A 22,173-nucleotide genomic window follows, 5' to 3' on the forward strand; every position below is an offset into this window, starting at 1 on the left:
CGTTGGTAAAAGAGTAGCCCAAGAGTTAGCGGTTGGTGATGATGACTAGCTGCCTTCCCACTACTAAATTAGGGAGGGCTAGTGCAAATAGCCATCGTGTAGCTTTGCGCGAAATTCAAAAACAAACAAACATAAATGCAAAATGCACTTTATGTGTAAGGTGGCTTTGTTAAGCTGTTTATTTTTTATGAAGCTGGACATGCTCCTGTGAGAAAAAAAAATATCAGAGAAGGAGGGAATCAGAATCTTTTCAATATCTTTGCATCTAACGTGGCCTGATGTTTAGGGCGCTTGTCTTGCAATCTTAGAATTTGCAGTGGATGGCGTTGACTTATATATTATTTTCAAATAAGAGATAGCTAGCATAGTAGTTTTCAAGTGTCTCTGTGTGAAATTCAACAGATAAACAATCAATATATTTGAGTTGTTACATGTTATAAATGTACAAATTAACTTAAACCTTTTAGCAGTTGTAGTAGTGAGTATCAAATACTGAGCTTTCTGAATGTGAATATCATTCTGCACCTGCAACATCGTTGGCATCTCATTGGCCAAAAAAAGCACGAGGAAGTGACTATGATGAAATCCATATGTTTCTGTTTGTGAAGCCAAGCAACTTATTCCCTTGATGTTTCAGAAAACGAGCAAAGAGGGCCTTGACAATTGATTGTGTTTCACGTAGGTAATTGTCTAGAATGAATGGACTCAAGAACCAACTCTCCATTTCTGATCCTAAGCTTGAATAATCTACCTTAGTTACCACAGGACATTTTGAAACAAAGTGATAAGAATACTTGAAAACATTCATCTGTGTGCTGCATCGTCAATTTGACCAACTGAAGAATTGAGAGATCTATTGAATTAAGGTCAAAGTTCAGAAAAGGACAAATATCTGAAAGTCTATTCCACCTCAGATAATATATAATTCACAGAAAGCCAACGTATTTTCATCTTAACTAAAATGAAATGATAAGTTTTGGCAGGTCATTAGAGAAGCAAAAGCCCCCAGTGACAGTATCATGGCTACCTCTGAGATGGACTGACATATTCAGGCGCGTCCTCCATGTTTGGTTATACTTTGAATGAGAGTTAACCCTCACTTCCTGACACTACATCGCAAACACACTGATTTCAAGTGAGTGAGTAGGTCTGCTCTTAAAGTATGTGCCATAACAAATTCTACCCACAGTGTATATACCACAACAAATACCAATGCTTGGATGTTATCCAGGATGAGAAAAGTGAAATGTTTGTTTCATTCGTGAGCTGGGAGGGGTTGACAAAGAAGCTGCCTGTATTTTGCCGAGCAGCAATGATAGCAGAACTACTTGTTCTGGCCAAAGGGATAAGCAGATGTTAGTCAACCCACGATGCCTATACTCTGTTGAGCAGCAAGGAATGCAAAAATTTTAGTAATTGCCATTGAATAAGTAAATACAGGATAATAAACAACAAACACTGAGTGATGTGGCAAATTCTCCAGAGCTGAAATCAAATTTAGCCACGTCTGAATGGATCACAATAAACTGCTTGCACTGAAAAGTCTAGTGATCAGCTTAGTTCTTTTAGGACTAGAATTAGCTTGATAAATATCTGTAAGGCTATAAAAGCGAGAACTTGAACTTCTGGTTAACGCAGAAACAGGCATTACTCTAGTAGGCTTCACAATCGTTCAAACTCTTAGGATGTGGTCCTTACTTTGGGCATTGGATGCTGTCTTTTTACTTATGGATGGCAATAGACCGTACATTAGTTAAGAGGTAGATGTCCACCACTCTCTAGTAAATTCCACATAGGATACAAAAGCAGTTGTCTCCACCCTTGGATCTGGTATTGGCATCTGAAGTCTTTTCTTCAATTTTAATTGTTCAGTTATATTCCTATAATCTCTCAGTAAATTTAGATTAAATATCTATATATCCAAAAATGTTGCAAAAATACACAGGCTTTCATAGGGTGTCCTAACTTTTTCACATGACTGTATATGTTTTATTTTTTGTATATGTATTTTATTTCTTGTGAAAAACTAACTAAAGCAGTAGTTCCCAAACAGGGCACCACGGGATATTTCAAATTTTCCAGGGAAACACAGCGATATCGGCATCTGTCGGACATCGTGCGAACTACTGAAGTAGTTCACAGTTTTAATATTAGATCGCGATACATTTCTTTCGATAATGTTCTCAAATGTTTGAGATATGTTTTTGTTTACTTGTACTTTTGGCTATGCCAGTAATTTCTCGGGCCCGGCGTGGTCAGGTGGTTAAGGCACTCCACTCGTAATCCGAGGGTTGCTGATTCAAATTCCTGTCACACCAAACATGCTCGCCCTTTCAGCCGTAGGTGCGTTATAATGTGACGTTCAATCCCATTATTCGTCGGTAAAAGAATAGCCCAAGAGTTATCGATGGGTGATGATGACTAGCTGCCTCCCCTCCTGTCTTACTCTGCAAAATTAGGGACGGCAAGCGCAGATAGCCCTCGAGTAACTTTGCTCGAAATTCAAAAAACAAACAAACAAACATTAGAGAAAGAAATATTTAAATGAAACTCTTTAGCTACAATATCATATACACAACCCTTTATATATTTAAAGCCGTATTAAAAGAAAACAGTTTGAAACAATGAGAAAGTCTTAAACAGTGCAAAAATACAGAATAAAAAAGTACTCTTTAACAAAGAACATCAACATGAAATATGTTTTAATTTTTCACGTGCAGGTACAGTTGATGTGACTAGCCTTGTAATCACAAAATAATCCCCAAATTTAGATAGTTTTCAGAAACTGTTACAAGTTTTGTATACAAAAAATCATATTTTTGAATTAGGCATTTTTCTACAGATTTGTGTACTAAACATACACTTTAAGTGTTGCGCGAAATTCAAAAATAAACAAACAGACCGTCCCAAATGTAGCAGTGAAAGACTAGAGGGAAGGGAGCGAGCTAGTCATCACCGCCCACCGCCAACTCGTGGATTACTCTTTTTACCAACGAATAGTGGGATTGACCGTCACATTATAACGCCCAAACAGCTGAAAGGGCGAGCATGTTCGGTGTGACGCGGATTCGAAACCGAACTATATAAGAACTCAGTTGATTTGACCAACTTTGCAACCATTAAAAAGTTAGCAAATAAATTTAAATTACTTGTTTTCCTCTCTCTAGATTGGCTTTAGATTGCAACAGAAAACTAAATTAGTTTACCTAAACAGTACAAAGTTTGTAAAAGTATGCGTTTGCTTCTACTAATATTATCATTTTTAATTACCTTTGAACCGTGTCTGATTTTGAATCACTCGATGAATGTGTAGCTCGCGTTGCCATATTGAATGATGTAACGCACAAGCTTATCGCTAGCATATCCTGTGATGAAAGACTCTTTGTTATTATCATGGCACCTAATCTAAAAAGGATCTAACTTTTACATTTTAGTTCAGCGTATCCCAAACTTTCTCGGTTCGCGGCGCTATTAATGTCACATTATGTTTCCATGGCGCCCCTAGGCAAAAAGAAGAACCTAAATAGATAGCCCTCGTGTAGCTTAGCTCAAAATTCAAACCAAACCAAACCAGTAACTTCTCTAAATTTCTTGTTTTTTAGATTTTGTACATAAATACTTGTCTACTATCCTGGTCCGCCAGTAATCGAAATAACTGAAGGGTGTTGTGATCAAGTGTCTGCGAGGTCTAGCGAAGTTCAGTGAAATATTGTATTGATTATTAGTCCTTGTGCATAAAAATGGAAAGATTGAGCATTAATAAATAGTGTGGAAGTGAAGAAAAGGATGGCGAACCACAAACCAGTGACAAGGTTGTGGAAAAACGGAAATATCATAAATATGACGATAGTTATCTTATATTTGGTTTTACTTCGGTAGATGTCAATCATAAAGAGTGTCCACAGTGTGTATTATGTCTAAAAGTTTTGGTTTCAGAGTGCATGCTTCCAAGTAAACTAAAATGCCACTTAGAGACTAATCATCCCAACATGGCTAGTAAATCCCGCAATTATTTTACCAGAAAGTTAAAAGAATTGAAAGAACAAAAAGGTACATTTTAAAAACAAGCATGAATTCCAAGCAATGCTTTGCTAGCATCCTATAAGGTGGCATATAGAGAAGCGATATGTAAAAAGCCTCACACCATCGCAGAAGAACTGATTTTACCGACTGCAGTGGACATGGTTAACATTATGGTTGGCGAATCTGCGGAAGACTGCTTTGAAAGGTGCCTTTATCTAACAATACTATCAGTCGTAGAATCCAACACATGGCCGAAGAATTAAACGATCAGCTAATTAAAAAAATGAAAAGGAAGGATTTCGGGTTACAGCTAGATGAGGCGACGTATAGTAACAGGGATGCTCGTTTAATTTGGTCGCGGGTTCGAATCTCCGTCGCACCAAACATGCTTGCCATTTCAGCCGTGGGAGCGTTATATGTGCGGTCAATTCCACTATTCGTTGCTAAAAAAGTAGCCCAAGAGTTGGCGGTAGATAGTGATGACTTCCCTCTAGCCTTGCACTGTTAAATTAGGGACGGCTAGTGCAGATAAATCTCGAGTAGCTTTGCGCGAAATTCAAAACAAACAAAGAATCATTTGATTTGCCACACAAGGTTCGTGGATGGTGACAAAATTGTAGAAGATCTTATCTTTTGTAAAAGTACCACTGCAGGCACAAAGATTAAAGACTTGTTTGAAATCTTTGGCACTTTCATGTGTGAAAACAACTTAGACTGGACTAAGTGCTTTGGCATCTGTATCGAAGGTGGTCGCTCTATGTCAGGCTGTTATGGAGGATTGCAGGCACTCATACGAAGCAAAGCTCTTGATGCACTGTGGACCCACTGCATAATCTATAGGGAAGCTCTTGCGTCAAAGCACCAGAGTCTTCCACTGAACCTAGTCCTGGAAATTGTGTTGAAAATGGTAAATTTTATAAAAAAAACTGGCCACAGAAGGCGAGGAATTTTAAAAAACTGCGTGAAGATATTGGATCTGCGCACACATCTTTGTTGTACTACTATAGCTCGCGATGGATTTCCCATGGCAATGTACTGTCCCGTGTGTTCGAATTACGACAGGAACTCTAGTCTTATCTCAAAGAAGAAGAATACGAATGTGCTAAAAACTTCTTGGATACTGATGTTTTGTCAAAATTAGTATACCTGTGCAATCTCTTCGAAAAACTGAATGCGTTGAATCTCTCTCTGCAGGGAAGCAACATGCACATTTTGAAACTCGCAGAGAAGGTTTCAGAAGAAAAATGAATGAAGATAATGGCGAAGACTGTTTCCCTCTGTTCCAGAAGTTTGTTACATCCATTGAAGTTAATCTGATCCACGAATTAAATTCTAGTTTTGAGAAACACCTAACACAGCTCAGTGACTGGTTTTAAAATTACTTTCCAGAAGATATGGAGGAGTTTGCATGGATACAAGACTCATTCAAGACTAAGGCCCTATCTGAATTTACGTCTGTAGAAGAAGAAAATCTTAATGAGCTGTCTTGTGATAATACTTTAAAAACAAAATTTGGAAACATAATACTAACTGAGTTTTAGATATCAGCAAAAGATGAATATCCGCTGCTAAGTGCTAAAGCTCAGCGAATTCTAATTACACTTGCGACGTCATATCTCTGCGAAGCTGAATTTTCGGCGGTTGCTGTGATAAAAAGCAAGTACCGCCCGAAAATCAATGTGGAACAGGAAATGAGGGTGTCCAATCTGATTCCAAGGTTTGAGAAGCTGTGCAGTGCCGAACAGGCGCATACATCCCATTAGTAATTGTGGTTATTTAAAAATGAAATAAAAATATTGTTTTTTACTTTCGGTTTACGTGTATTATTGTTTCAAATGACTACTAAGTTGTTGGGACATAAATACTTATTAAGTATTAAGTTGTTTGAACCTAACTACTTGCCACCCGCTAATACAGCGGTATATTGTCGGATTTACAACGCTAAAATCTGAGGTTCGTTCCCCTCGGTGGGCTCAGCAGATAGCTTGATGTGGCTTTGCTATAAGAAAAACACAAACACGCACCTAACTACTAAATAAACGGAACGGTGAGGTTCTTCTTTTTGCCTAGGGGCGCCGTGGAAACATACTGGGACACTAATAGCGCCGCGAACCGAGAAAGTTGGGATACGCTGAACTAAAGTGTAAAAGTTAGATCCTTTTTAGATTAGGTGCCATAATAATAACAAAGAATCTTTCGTTACAGGATATGCAAGCGATAAGCTCGTGCGTAACATCATTCAATATGACAACGCGAGCTACACATTCATCGAGTGATTCAAAATCATACACGGTTCAAAGATAATTAAAAATGATAATATTAATAGAAACAAACGCATACTTTTACAAACTTTATACTATTTAGGTAAACTAATTTAGTTTTCTGTTGCAATCTAAAGCCAATCTAGAGAGAGGAAAACAAGTAATTTAGATTTATTTACTAACGTTTTAACGGTTATAAGGTTGGTCAAATCAACTGAGTTCTTATATCGTTCAGTTTCGAATCCGCGTCACACCGAACATGCTCGCCGTTTCAGTCATGGGGATGTTATAGTTTGTTTGTTTGCTTTTGAATTTCGCGCAAAGCTAAACAAGGGCTATCTGCGCTAGCCGTCTCTAATTCTGCAATGTAAGACTAGAGGAAAGGCAACTAGTCATCACCTCCCACCGCCAACTCTTGAGCTACTCTTTTACCAACGAATAGTGGGATTGACCGTGACATTATAACGCCCCTACGGCTGAATGGGCAAGCATGTTTGGTGTGACGGGAATTCGAACCCGCGACCCTTGGATTACGAATCGAACGCCTTAACCCACCTGGCCATGCCGGGCCATGGGCGCATTATACTGTGCCAGTCAGTCCCACTACTCGTTGGTAAAAGAGTAGCCCAAAAATTGGCGGTTGGTGGTGATGACTAGCTACTTTTCCTCTAGCCTTTCACTGATACCTTAGGGACGGTCTGTTTATTTGTTTTTGAATTTCGCGCAACACCTAAAGTATATGCTTAGTGCACAAATCTGTAGAAAAATACCTAATTCAAAAATATGATTTTTTTGCATACAAAAATTTGTAATATTTACTGAAAACTATTTAAATTTGGGGATTATTCTGTGGTTACAAGATGAGTCACATCAACTGTACCTGCACGGAAAAGTTAAAGCATATTTCATGTTGATGTTCTTTGTCAAAGAGTATTTTTTATTCTGTATTTTTTCGTTGTTTAAGACTTTCTTATTGTTTCAAACTGTTTTCTTTTAATACGACTTTAGATATACAAAGGGTTGTTTTTATTTTCATTGTATGTGTGATATTGTAGCTAAAGAGTTTCATTTAAGTATTTCTTTCTCTAATGTATCATACATTTTACTTTTTCTATTATATTTAAAGGGTTTTTTATTATTATGAATTGTATTAATTTAAATTATAGTTAAAGGGTTATTTTTCATATAATATAAGTTACAAATCGTTGCTAAATGTTGTATCATCTCATGTGGCGTGCAATTGTCAGTAAGAACAATTGAAAACTTGTGTACTTATTCTTTGCTATTTCACAAACTTAAAATTGGTTCTAAAACTGCGTTTAACAATTGGCTTGAGAACAAAGCTGAAATATAGGTGGACGGGAAATGTAATATAAAGACATAGTATATATTTTCTAGTTTCTTTTATTAACCTTAGGGATTTAATTTTTTTGCAAGTAGTCTATTTTTTTAATATTTTGCATAAACATGTACTTCAGAAAATCATTGAGTTATTTTAGTCCTAGTAACCTTTGTTCTCCAGCATATAGTTTCTACTTTGCTAATACTGCAACAGTGCACATTGTATATAGGTAGGTTAAAAACAGTAACGTATTTCATTGGCCGAGTGGATATCTTGAGTTTACAGCATTAGCTATATTCTATGTGTGTGTTTTCTTTTAGCAAAGCCACATCTGGCTATCTGCTGAGCCCACTGAGAGGAATCGAACCCCTGATTTTAGCGTTGTAAATCCTTAGACTTACCGCTATATCAGCGAAGGACTAGCTATATTGTTAAAGAATGACAACTCGCATGGTAATGTACATTGTTCTGGATAACTCCAATGACTCCTATTTATAGGGGTATTGAATTCATATCATTTCTTCTCGGCTAACACAGTGAGTAAATTAATTAAAAGACATCTCAAGATAAGAAACTTGTTTTATTTACTAGCCATGTAGAAGGTGATTGTTCAAGCATTTATGCACACTTTATTTTTCTGCTTTACAGCAGTAATGAAAATAAAGTTTCACTATACACCATACTACTGTATGAGCAGTTTGTTAATTTTCTAAAATTTAACTCAGTTATTTAGTTAAATTCAGATACTTCACATTTTACTGATTGAACTTCCCATTATAAAACATATCTAGCTAGTTCTTAACCTGATAATATTACACTTTCTTATTCAAATGATATAAAACATGTTATGAAAATATAGCTGTACTGCTGCAGATGGTGCAAACATGTATAAATACCAGTGCTCTTCACTGATTACAGCCTTCCATGTGTTAAATGAGAATGATTAGTCATGTGATCAGTAATTGTTACTTTGAGCAAATCTAATATTTCTTTTTGAGTAAGAAATGTTCGACTTAAACACCTTACTTGGGATATCAAGTGAGTTGGTTAATGGAAAGATATCCTGAAATAAAAAAATCAGTTACTCGACTTAGGATGGCTGTAAAAAGTAATAATTCTATGTTCACTCAAATACACATATTATTTTTGCTTTGCAAATAAATAAATGGTGAATTTCAGTATTATTTTAGCACTTATCCTGTCAATCGTGCGATTATAAAGTGGACCTACCTAATGCTATTTGTGTAAATTAGTTGTATTTAAAATATAACCAAAGTGATAAGCGCCTCGATTTAGGAGTATTCCTTTTGACACTTATCATTAAAAAATTACCTTTTGTAATTGTATTTGTGTGCATGTATTTCTGTTGTAACCTTGGTTGTAGATCGGACAGATGATGACGTTATGTAATCTGGTATTTTCTAAACTTCCAGTTAGCAGATCCAACTGACTGCTTTGCGGGAAAGCTATTTTACCGGAAGTATCATATTTTCAACATTTGATATTTGTCTTGTGGTAGATTGCAAACACACCCCACACACATTACATTCTGAATAAAACAAGAGCTATATAAAAGGCTATACTATCCTTCTTATTGTTAAATTTAAACCAGTCTAAAAAAATATCGAAATTTTACCATGTTTTTTACTATAGTTAACGCTATTATTGCTTCATTTAGAAATAAAAAAAACAATACAAATTAATTTATAGGTACACGCACACACGCAAAAAGACTCACACTGAAAACAGAACACATTGGGAAGTATGAAGCGGAATATATTTTCGTCCTGATGGAACAAAATTCCAAACTCACGTATGGTTAATATTACACTTTTCAAGACTAAAACAAAGGTTAAGAAAAAAAACACTAATAAAATTCACATTAATAGTGCTCCTTCGACCTGAAAGATACCCATTTTTCACAAATGTTTGTTCTTGGCTACCAAATAGTCCTTCGGCAGGATAGCGGTAAGTCTACGGACTTACAACGCTGAAATCCGGAGTTTAATTCCCTGAGGTAGACACAGCATATAGTCCAATGTGTTTTTGCTCTGAAGCAAACGAATGCATCAAGCTAATTTTAATCATATAAATTTGATTTATTCTTGTTATTTATTTAACACAAACAAGCCATATTGCTGGTAAATAAACTATGTTATATCAGGAAAAACTTAATTCGCTAATTTCTTTACGTTTGTAACAGGACGTCGAAAAATGCATGCAATAGCTAAAATTTGAAAGAAAATTAAAAAATCCTCTTTTTTTTTCAGTGATATGTGTTTTTGTTTGCTTGGTGTTAGGAGAAAAACCACACGATTGGCGATGTGTTCTCTGTTCATCTGGGACATCGAAAGAGCGAAATCCATGTTGGATATTTAGGATAGTATATATTTCACACCTCCAAGAAAACTGAAATAAAACCAGGGGCAGTCAAACACAAGTTTTTTCACTCCAACACATGAGTTAAGATTGAGTGGCACTTAACTTTAGAGGATTTTGGAATATCGTGGAGGGGTTTTAATAATACGAAGAATATTTTGATACTGGGATAATTAGTGGGTTTGCTTTGAGATATCAGAAGAAGCTGCGGACATCAAAACTCTTGTTTTATCATTAAAATCTCTTAGATTTATTGCTGAGTCACCGAGGGCCAGTGATTTTTGACAAATTTTATTGTCGGGGGTCTCGTGTTGAAATAAGAAAATTATTCTTTACTCCCACTTCAGAGGATGTTATTACATACGCTGGAAACAATTTAGGATTATTGCTGAACACGGAACTATCTAAAGTAAGTGTTCGTTTGAATGAATTTAAGAATTGACCTTAGGAATACTGTTAGTACACAATTCAGTTAGCAGGTAGTTTCATCTGTGTTTTTTAAAATAAAATTTTAAACTTATAAATATGTTATATAATTCCACACAATATCCAATTTCTAGAGTAAGAAATTAATATTGAACATTTGAATTGTCTAAAGTGAAGCTGAACTGTGATCCTAGGTAAACGAAACAAATTCATGTCCAACGAAAAGCTTTATGGAAAACTTTAAGCTAGTACTAGTATGACTGCTCGATAGGCCTTACCAGTGTTGAGATTTATCCTCCTTTCGTGCAAAAACCAACTAGAAAACTGAAGAAAAAACCTGTACGAAGCAATGTGGATACTTTTTAATCAAATTCAATCTTGCTAAGTGGTTTTTCATGTGGTGTCTAGTAATGGGTTTTAAATCTAAAGTTTAGTGGCTTATCAAAAACTGAATTCAGACAAATTAAAGCATAATTTGTGTTTGGTTTTTACAAAAACCCTTGAAAAACGGGTTTTGCATTAGCTTAGTTAAAGAACATAGAGATATTCAACAGTGAACTTTTGTATATATAGTTTTGCCAAAAAGTAATATATATACATTTTATGGTATTTTACTGATAATTTGTAATGGTGTTATTTAATAGTAGCAAATTTTTGATTTCATAACAGTTTTGGTGATACCCATAGAATTATAAATATATAAATGAAATATGAATGATTATTAGTGTTCAAATAAATTTAAATTATTTATTACTTGGTTTAAAAAAATCACTGGTTGACAGCATATATAGAATATAGCAAAAAGAAGAATTGGTTTTGGAGTATTTCACATTTTATTAATCTAATATTGGCAGAAAATGTTATTTGTATTCATCTTTGCCGTGTATTATTTTTAGTAGGAGTAACATCTTTCTTGTATATTTTTGTCTTGTTCATTGCTTAGCATATTAATGTCATGATGTTATTTTGATGGTCGATAATAACATCTGTTTGTTTGTGCTAAGACTTGTGAGTATTATAATATGAGAAAACTATGTGTAACTAAATCTTAGTTATGAGGACGATATAGTGTAATTAAAACAAAAGACAAACAATTAGTGTCCTCAGAACTTTAGAAATTTCATCTGTGTAGAAAAAATTTTATAAGGTTTGAAATGGCATCAGTAAACTTAAATGTAATATATGGAAAGCTTAACATAGAACTTGAACAAAACTGCATGTAAAAAGCAACTCTTTGTTTCAAACTTCATTGTCAAACATATTTAGGAAATCACTTCAACTTGCATTAAGCAATAAAACCCCTATTATGTTCATCTGTGACTGCTATACTTGCTTCAGGGAAGGAATATTTATATTGTACAAATAAAATGTTTGCAGTTTGTGTGATAGTATTCTGTATGTGAAATAGTTTTCTCTATTGTGGATGTAGTACTTAGGTGAGTTAATTTGATTTGCAAGGTGTTCCTGTGTCTTCTTGTAAAAATTTAAATAAATATTATTACTAAGGGTGTGCAGTTATATTTACTTGAAGGGAAATGATTTTCATTTGTTAGATATTTCCATATTAAATGAGTTGTTACAGTTCTACATTATTTAAGTTTATGTAGTAAGATTTTAAGTAATTTGTATGAATGTGATATATTAGATAGAGCTGTGATCAACCTGGATCATATTATTAGTGCATTGATATTAACATTGTGAGAAGTAATTTGGAGGTCTTCTAAGATTATTAACTTCCAGTCAGAGCAAGCTACCTGCCTAGATCAAAGCTAAATATCAACAAGATAATGAGTACTTTTAATTAAATATTCTTGTTAGGGTAGTACTTATCCAGAGGGTAAAAATCAAAAGTAGTAATTTCTTTTGGAGCATCCCAACAATTTTGTGAAAAATGATCAGAAAATAAGGTATACAAAATGTTAAGGGAACCAAAACACCTTAAGGAGTTGCTACAGCCCCTTGCAGTTTTTTCCCTTGTGTTGTTGTGCTGTGCTATGTGCATTAGTTACAACAAGGTACCAAAGCAAAAAGGTTTATGTGATGCAAATCTCCAAAAGGTTCCAGGAAAAGAAAGAATAAAAATTGTTATAAATAAGTTTACAATAGAATCATAGAAAAATAAATTGCAAAACTACTAGTATGCTTCCATCTGACAGAATCAAGCGACATTCACTTCTATAGCTTTTATGATGGTGTTCTGTTATGATTAAGGAATTTCTTCCTGTGCCACTTGAACATCAAAAGAAAGTGCTGTTTTTGGTACATGTCTGTAATATGAAGCCAGCTGTATTATTCTGAGTTCTACATCATGTTCATTGACCTTTAAGAACTCTTCATTTTGTTTCCATTAATTTGGATCCTTGGAGAGGAAGGAGAACAATTTGATCCTCATCAGTTTAAAAAAACTAGAGGCTTTTGATTGTGATGAAGTTCTTTAGGACTTTGCCATCAAGCATCACATCTTTGACTTGATACTGGAAGCATAATTCTCAACTTTTGTTGAGCTGAAGAAGTTCATTTGTCACCTCTGGTGTTTGTTTGAGGTGCTCATTATTTAGACTTATTTTGATGTAAATGTGTTTGTGGAGACAAAAATACATTGGGTGCAAGCTCTCAGGAACCACAGGAATAGTAAAGCAATGGTTGAAGCTTTTCTTCAGTTTTTCAAGAAGCACATAGTCTCCATTTGTATTCCCAGTATTCAATCTTCCAGGAACTGACTGCCTTTACCATTTCATTTTAATTAAAACATAAAATTTTGGTAATGGTCTCTAACTTTAATAGTATTTTGCCAAAATTTGGTCTAGATTAATTATTCAATATCCCTGAAACCTCTGAAGTTTGAAAATAATCACTAAATTTATGTTCTTGTATTAGTACAGTAGTTTTTTGTTTATTATTCATCAGTAATGTAAATGTTATAAATGCTCTTATCCTTTAGTTTTATTGCATAGATGCACAATAATGAATCATAAACAATGCAAACAAGTGTGAAATTTAAAAAGCTAAAACGATGATAGAAAAAATATCAAATAAAACAAGGTTTTTGCCATTGATAACATAGCATCATCATTTACTTAATACAACTAAGCTTGAAAAATTAAAGTGGGCCATGAATTGAATTTCCTAAAAATAAATAAATTGTGTACATGCAGATAATTTATATGTAATAGCTATTTGGAATAGTCACTAGTCCCTGTACTGTACACTACTTAAAACTTTTGATAAATTTAATGTTATTAGTTCTTAACTGCTCCTCTGGATTTTTGATGCTGAAAAAGCAAATAGTTATAACTTGGTGAACAGTAATTTTATAATTGAGGACATATACATTGTTAGTATGTGTATATATATGCATGATGTTTACGTAAAGCAAATTCTTAGTATCCTCAAATTTGAAGGAGTTGCTTAGCTTTAGAATAATTCTAGTTATGTGTATTTAAAAACCATTTAATACAGTTATAATTATTTATACTTCTCAGTGTGATTGTATATTTTTTGATATATGGATTGATATTTTCAGGTTGTTTTAACCTTAGAAAATTATCCTTTAGGTGTATAAGCATGTAATGGTTGGGAGACAACGAAATCGAGGCCGGGGAAGAGGGGTTAGAAAGAGGAGATGTAATACTCTCTGTGTGAGAAGTTCTAGAAGTAAGACTCAAGATGTTTGTGGTGTGCTGTCAGCTGTTGACAAAATAGAAGACCAATGTCTTGAACAATTGGATAAAGATTCACCCTTGGTAATCAATAACTTAATTACTGAATTCAGTGAATCAATATTTAGAAATGCAACACATAATTTTGAAGGTTTTATTAATAATTCTAAAATAAAGAACATTCAAACAAGAGAAACTGAAGTAAATAGTAGTGATATCTCTGATAGCACAACACAACCAGTCACTGAGGTAGAAGAAACACAGAGTAAGGACACTGATGAGCAAAGCATTGTGGAAAAGACTATTTCCAAACTTTGTTCTTGGAGCATGGAAGGACAAACTCTTCAGATAGATAATTCATGTCAACTGGACCTTTCTTCAGAAATTGTTATATCTGAGAAACATGACACACATAAGAAAGAAGAAAGAGTAAATCATTTGGAAAAATTTATAACTGAATTGGATGAAGAGTTAATGGATACTAGATCAGTAGTATCTTCAGGATTAATGACTGTACCAATAAATGAAAACATCTCCCGGGAACAATTGAGTAATACATTTTCAGTTGGTTCTTTAAATTGTGTCTTTGCCATGACAGAAATAGACTTGGATACTAGTGGAAATGGTGAACATCTTGAAGAACAAATAAAAAGTGACCATTCAGACCAGAAAGAGACGTGTGTAATTGATGGTGGTGGCAGAAAAACAGTAGAGTTAATGGAAGAAAAATATAATTTAGCGGATGAAAATGTAAATATTCAAGAAATATCAGAAGTGGATTCATTTTCAAAAAAGGTAAATATCAGTATCCTTTCTTGTCTGTTTTTTATTGAAGGATTCATATGAAAAAAGTGTATTTAACACAGTATTGTTCAACTTGTTTTTATCTATTGTAGATGTGTATAAAATTCTAGGACTGTGTTTGAAGGTTCGTGTGGTAGACAATAATTTGCAGCTAATTCCAAAAAATACCTCTCCCCACTGTCTGCCACTTTATAATTATTAATTGACTTCAAGGGTTTCTTTTTTACTCATCTAAACATTAGTCACTTGCTCCATTCTTTTATACTCCATTTAATTACCTTTGGCACTAATTGTCTTGTGATACTTTTCATGTACACTAATGCATCCACTGTCCTGATACTGCATATAAGCACCTCATTCATATAATTGTATCACATTTTCTTGACAAAGTTTCACTAATGGGTTTCCCAGTATTGTGATCATGTGGAGAAACCTTGAACATTATCGTGTTAACTATTTTATTTTGTAAGTCATTAAAAAAAAATTTCTTTCTTCCAACTGGCAAGTCTAATATGATATAAATTCCCAATTATTATTTTCTGCATAGAAATCAATTGGGTCTCTGATCTCTGATATCACACAATAATTGAGGCAGTCACTCTCAATTGAGACTGTCAGTGATCTTATTCGTAGTGAGATGGAAATGTATTTGGACCTGTGGTGGTCCTAAAAGAGACTTTGAGGCTGCATTTAAGGGGGATTCTTGATTTTAGATTTCCTTTTTTCTGAGAATTATTTTTAGTCTTTTGGATTTTCAGCCCCCTGGGGTTCAATGGTAAGTGGTTTCCAATTCATTTATAATTGTTTATTATTGTTAAACATTTGGTTAACACTTTTTTCTTAGGCATGTGTTTAATTAATCAACAATGCTTCATAAAGCATGACTGATAACAACACTTTTAAAAACTTTGTTGTAGTTGGAGGTCCATAATTATTTTCTAATCAAACTTTTAGTATTACTCTGTTCTATTTTGCACCTTATGTATTATATTTAATATTTACCCCAATGCTGCAGGTAGATCAAAATGCTCACGTCATGACCTTTTGCAGAATTGTATTAGGTTGAGGAATAATTCGTGAGCGTTTTTAAATAATTTCATTCAAGCATTACATGCAAGACTATACAATACTTCAATGCATGAACACATTACACCCAAAACATTTATTATGATACTTTATTTCATGTAATACCTAGGTATATAGTATGCATTGTTTTAAACGAAATTGCAAGAAATTAAATGCGAAAAGCAGATGGTGTCGAAAACGTTCGATTTTGTCCACTTGACATTCCATTTAATGAGCTGAAAATGAAAGTAAAAATTAAAGACATATGAAAATCAAGTACACCATCTATTAGAACAAAAAATTATCTACCAAATGACATGAAATATCTTGTGAAAGCGTTTCATTTATGAATATATTTTTTTAACTTGAAAAATGCTCACGAATTATTCCTCAACCCAATATTTAAAATTCAAATTATTTTATTATCAAAATATATGAATAAACTTGGCATCAAAACACATTCTATAAAATCAAGTTTTAATGGAAGTTTTTAGGTTCTCAAATTTACAAGGAAATATTTAATTAAATCTTCAATCCCTCCTAATATGAGAATCAACATTTGATTCTAGGTATTCTCTAATGTATTTACTGCCCATCTCTACAGTATATGTGAATTACTCATTATAATGTAGGTATTACTAGGACAATGTCATATTTTTTAAAACTGTCAATCTTATTTGCTTACAGAGTCATAAACTAGAAAATCAGATTCACTTGCCATACCTGTCATATCCTTTATTTAAAAAAATTGCTCGTAATTACCTCTGATATTTTGTACTACATTATTTATAACCAATAAAAAGACAAAATTTAATTTGTCAATGATGTTATGCTTCATTGTTTTCTGTACAGAGTATTGTCAATTTCATCTTCAGTTTTGAAGTTTTTCTTGGGGTGCTCAATTTGAGAAGCTTAAATAATTAGTTGAATGCTCTTATGCTATAGTTAAAAAGCCTGTTAAAGAATAATACTTACAAGATGTTTGCTTTGTGTGTGTTATTTTTATTTGTTCTTAGTTACATTATTTAAGTTTCCTTTTGGTGGACTCAGTAGATAGCCCAGTGTGGCTTTCCTATAAGAAAACACAAACACATTATTTAAGTAAATAATTGTGAACTAGTACCATTAGTATAAATTAATTTAGACTCAAATTTTAACAGAAACTTGTAGCAAAAACACAAGGTAAAGTGAGTACTAAATTACTTGTTTTTCATCTATATTCTTTAATTGTCATAAAAGTCACTAAAATCTAAAAATTATAAACATACTAGGTTAGGTAAGATTAAGTAAGATAGTAAAATAATAATAAATTATTTGTGATGCATGTTTGCAAACAAGTTATGCATTGTGTCATTCAGTAAAGTAACAAGGTATGAATTTGTCAAGTGATTTTACAAGGTGCATTGCAGGATTATTAGACATGGTTCAAAGGGCAAAAAACAATATAATTAAATAGATGTATACTGTCACAAGATTTGAGCTATTTGTGATTTTTAAAAAACATGAAGGTTTATGTTGCAACCTGCAGCCATTTTAAAAGGAAGAAAAGGAGAATTTAGGTCTGTTATATTTTTTTATGGTGATTACAAGGTTGGTCAAGTTGAGAAAATAAACAAAATGTAAAGTTTTACTTAAGAAAATGTATAATATTTATTTAAGAGGATTTAGAGGTCATTCAAATGAAATTTGAAAATTTTCAGATAGAGAAAATTATTTTTAATATTAAAATAAAAATCACTTTGCACATGGAGCAGCCAGCTGTTTAATTCCATTTTTTCATGGAAAGATATTTAAAAAATAATTAAATAATCTTTTTTTTTTTTTTGTGGAAAAGACTTTTAAGGTTCACTGAAAATTTATCATATTTTGTAGAGATGCATCTACCATATTAAAAGTTATAATATGAAAATGGATGGTTACTTTGAGGTTATGAGGTATGTCAAATTGACTGTGCCCACTGTGGAAAACATTAGTTATCTTTGTGTCATTTAGTAGTGAGATCAATCTTTTAATAGGAGTGGCATGGCATCTTGACAAACTGACAGAAAATGGAAGTGAATATGGTCCTGAAGGATATACTGATCACTGATTATAAGTATATTCTTAGTTTAGTTCATTTGCTCCTAAACATACAGAAAAGATGGTCAATGTTAATAAATAATTGTAAGTATATACCACCATTGCATTTATTATTTTGAGGTAAAACAGACATGTTAATTTGATTTGTTTTTCAGTTCAGTAAATTTTTAAATATACTCTCTTACAATTCTGAAGGAACATTCTGTTGTTATGATCTTAATTAACTTGCATGTTGGTTCAATTTTGCTTGAAAATATCACACTTGCAGTGAATGAGGAATAAAAGGTTAACATCTTCAAAAAAATATTCAAGCTTAATATGTATGAAACTGAGGAAAATAATTTAGTATTAAGCAGTGGATGATAAACATAAGGTATTGCATTACATAATTAAAAAAAAGCTTCAACATTATTCAAAAACATAAGGGTGTCACTCAAAGAGCTATAATTTAATTTTTAGTTGTATTCTAAAAAAATTAAAAAAACATTCAGGTAGAAGTTAATGTCATTTAAATAATTTTAACTTTAAATTGATTTTAAATATTCCCACAAAGGAACATAAAAATCTGGAAAATTTGTGGAGCGAGAAGCAGAAATAAAATTGTTCATGGACAACTATAATAATATGATCTCTATGGAAGATGTATAGCCATAAAGCTGTTAATAGATATGTGTGAACATAGTCAAACATTTTAACCATGTGAAGGATGTTACATATTAGAACAACAGCTTGAACTGTATGCTGTGGACTGACAAAAGAAGTTTTTGGAAACTAGGAGAGATCTGAAATGGAAATGTAATGATAATTTTAACCAAAATTGTGCAAGTAAAACAGTAGTGGATATATGGAGTTGGGAGATGCTATTTAAGTTATTTTGAAAATAGCAGTATCAAAATAATATAATTATGTAATAATTGCAATAGATAACTTTTAATTTGAATCTGGCTTTGAAATTTTTGCAAGATAATTATATATAACTGTTGCAATTCTAAATAATAGCTACTTATTGAAAAAGGAAATGGAAGGTGATTTGAATGTTAAGAAATGATTAGCCCAAGGTCTTGATATGTTGGTTTGGTTGAAAATATGAAACATTAATTAAAAAGTGTGCTGCAGAAGTAAAGCCTGGTAATCCACAGCAACTGTGGAAAATTATACAGTTAAAATAATGGGATATACTATTTAATATTCTCAGTAAACTGGTATCATTGTGCCTGGCTTATAGTAATATTAATTAATGCTAGAGAAAACCCAAGTAACCATTGGTTATTCATTGTTTTCTCTCAAATTAAAGATTATATGACCACTATTGTAAATGTGTAATATGTAAACCAAAATAATACTTTTCCTTTAGAAATTTTCATAAACTTGTACTGATACCTTGATCACATACATTTGACTGATTGTATATGTCCTCAGACATAATTATTAGATAGTACAATAAAAACATTAAAGTGTAAATTACTAATTATAGAGTGAATTTATATAAAGAGTATTATAAAAAAACAATATTGTAATTATCAAATTAAATATCTAATTTTTTTTTCTTTGTTAGGAATTAGAAGGAAATAAATGGGAATGTACCTCTGAGGTCCAAAGTGAAGTACCAGTGTTTTGGACAGGATTAGGAACTGATAGAACTGAAGAGGTAAAATGGATTTTGTGTTATATTTTTTTCATGATTTTTATTTTTTAAATCTTGTACATAATCTGTAAATACAAAATTTCTTTTACAGTCACATCACAATATATATCCATAAAGAAAACTCTTTTCAAAAAAAGAAATTAATGTAGAGATGGTCAATATTAGTCTTTCAAGATATTAAAACATTTTTTCACATCTGAAGAGCACCTCAATAATTCAGCTGCCCAATTTACTACAGATAATTATTGTTGCATCCATTCAAAAATTGCTTTTATAAAATTTGTAACCAAATCATTATTATTCCTGATTTCCACATGTAGCAAAACATTTAACCTAATAAATAAATGATCACTTGCAACTAGATGTTCCCCAGTTTATACCCTTTCTGTCATTTCTGTATTTGAAGTTAACAATAAATCTAAAATACCCTTGTTTTTTTGGTAGGTTCCTTGACTAATTGGTGATGAAAGCCATCTTGAAAAGTTTTTCTTTTGAGTTTTTTTTAATGCAGTGTTTTAATAGACATAGGAAAGTTGTATTTATAAAGTTCTAAATACAGTGAGATTCTAATTGTAATATTTATTGTTTACTTATTATCAGTTGGTAATTCCTGTTTCATTCTGTACTTAAGCTTTTTAAAGAAACACCATATTTCTGAAAGAAAGATAGCCTTTAGTGTAATGATAACATCATACTTGCACTGAATTATGATTTTTAAAAAAGATTAATAATTATTAATAAAACTTAAAAAAGCAGATACTCTATTTGAAACTATATTACCTCAGTAAAATTGGTTGACACCATTTGATTTTTTGAGGTATTGTATAATAAAAAAGAAATAGAAGGAAGAACATGAATAAAATTTGCCAGCCACCAGTGTACTCCGTCCTCGAGCCAAGGTCTGGCTCACTTCACTTTCACTGCTCTCGTCCAGTTCTCCCATCCTTCCTTTCACTCACAAATACCCCACTCCATTTTTGAAATATTAAAAAGAAATAAAGTAAAAATTCCACGGATATTTTAAAAATTTCTCATGTAAGGGGACGAAGAGGAACTACAACGTTCCTGAACACCCCAGTTGGAGAGAGAACTCTTCTGATTTCTCTCTCTCTAAACTAAACCCCTGCCACGTTAGTTTGCATTTGCAAACATGAATATCTAAATTTTTGCAATGATGTTTAAAAACCTTTCTAGAACCTGTGACTCAGTCACCATATAGATATTATTATAAAAGGAAACACTGTAAAGTTCTTATGACATTTTGAGGAGATATTTAAAATACCATGTAAGTGAACAGTCCAAGGCAGCATCTTTACATAAGCAGTGCTACTGCCTGTCTGAAAGTTTTCAATTATCCATTTTCATAGATTAAGAATCTTTTACCATGAAGGTGATTAAATATCAGAACCATAGATGTAGACAGAAGAATAAATATAAAAACAATTACCTTTTTAATCTCATTGAGACTTTGATACCTTGGAAATGAAAAATTTAGTGAATGTTGAACTGTTATTTTGAAGAAAATGGTAAAGGTTCTTGTAGTTTTTCTTTATTTGAACAGGATATTATTTTGAGTGGAAAAACAAACAGACGATAACTTGAGTAGCCATATTGTATTTTTAAAGACAGGGCAAGTTTAAATTGCTAGTACCTTAATAATATTGTATTGAATCTACTGTTGAAATATTTCACCATTATATTCATGTCATTTAAGTTTTTTATATTAATTTTTTTCATGAAAGAGACACAATTTGTACTTAACTGTTAAGTAGATTTATTTTCAAACATACGTAATAATTAGAATAAAGTAGAAACTAAATATTTTTCTAGCACCTAAACACAAATTGTTGTTCCTTTATGTACACCTTGGCTAAATCATCAGTATGAAATGTTACAATTCATGTGATTACAAAGTACACCTTGAACAACTTATCAGTTTCTCTGTGTGCTTAAGAACATCTATAGGTCTGTTGATTTCTTTTGTACTGGAGTGCAAGTAGTGCATGTACATAGTTCTAACATTCACCCTAAAAAGTCAGCTCACATTTAACTATATGAGCACACTTTTTTTTTTGTGTGTATATATATATATATATATATATAATGATGATCCATATATATTTTTTTATTTTTAGTCTGAGTGGGAAACAAAATATGAAAAAACAGAACTTAGTGGTAAGTTCTGTGTTAAACATTTTGTTTTCTGTGTGGCATAAAAAGAAAAATGTGACACATTTTGATTAGTAGGTTTCACATCAAGTTTAACATCAGTAACTTCATTTTATGAAGTACTTGTTCTGACATAGAATGAATCCCAATGTCTATGGAATTATAGATATAAGATGAAGTTGAGTTTGCACTAATATGCAAGTTAGGTTTGAAAGAATAGTCACAGTAATAAATATTAAAATGAAAGATGATCATACTTTAGAGGGTATGGAATTGTATTTAAGAAATGATAATAAATTATCATTTGTTAGGATGATTGTT

General features: G+C 32.4%; 1 protein-coding gene across 9 annotated transcripts in view; it reads left to right on the forward strand.

Annotated features, from left to right (window-relative positions):
- The first annotated feature begins 9,963 nt into the window (after window positions 1-9,963).
- The window catches only part of LOC143246377 (uncharacterized), a 62,422-nt gene continuing 50,212 nt past the window's right edge, over window positions 9,964-22,173 (forward strand). The window contains exons 1-5 of one of the 9 annotated variants that reach the window (XM_076492974.1): window positions 9,974-10,414; window positions 13,986-14,174; window positions 14,318-14,885; window positions 19,594-19,686; window positions 21,819-21,858. In XM_076492974.1, coding sequence (XP_076349089.1) covers window positions 14,418-14,885; window positions 19,594-19,686; window positions 21,819-21,858 — 601 coding nt within the window. In that variant the 5' untranslated portion in view covers window positions 9,974-10,414; window positions 13,986-14,174; window positions 14,318-14,417. The other 8 variants (XM_076492975.1, XM_076492968.1, XM_076492977.1 and 5 more) reach the window with 8 other exon arrangements.

The sequence above is a fragment of the Tachypleus tridentatus genome, chromosome 3, assembly GCF_004210375.1.
Source record: "Tachypleus tridentatus isolate NWPU-2018 chromosome 3, ASM421037v1, whole genome shotgun sequence".
Lineage (NCBI taxonomy): Eukaryota > Metazoa > Arthropoda > Merostomata > Xiphosura > Limulidae > Tachypleus > Tachypleus tridentatus.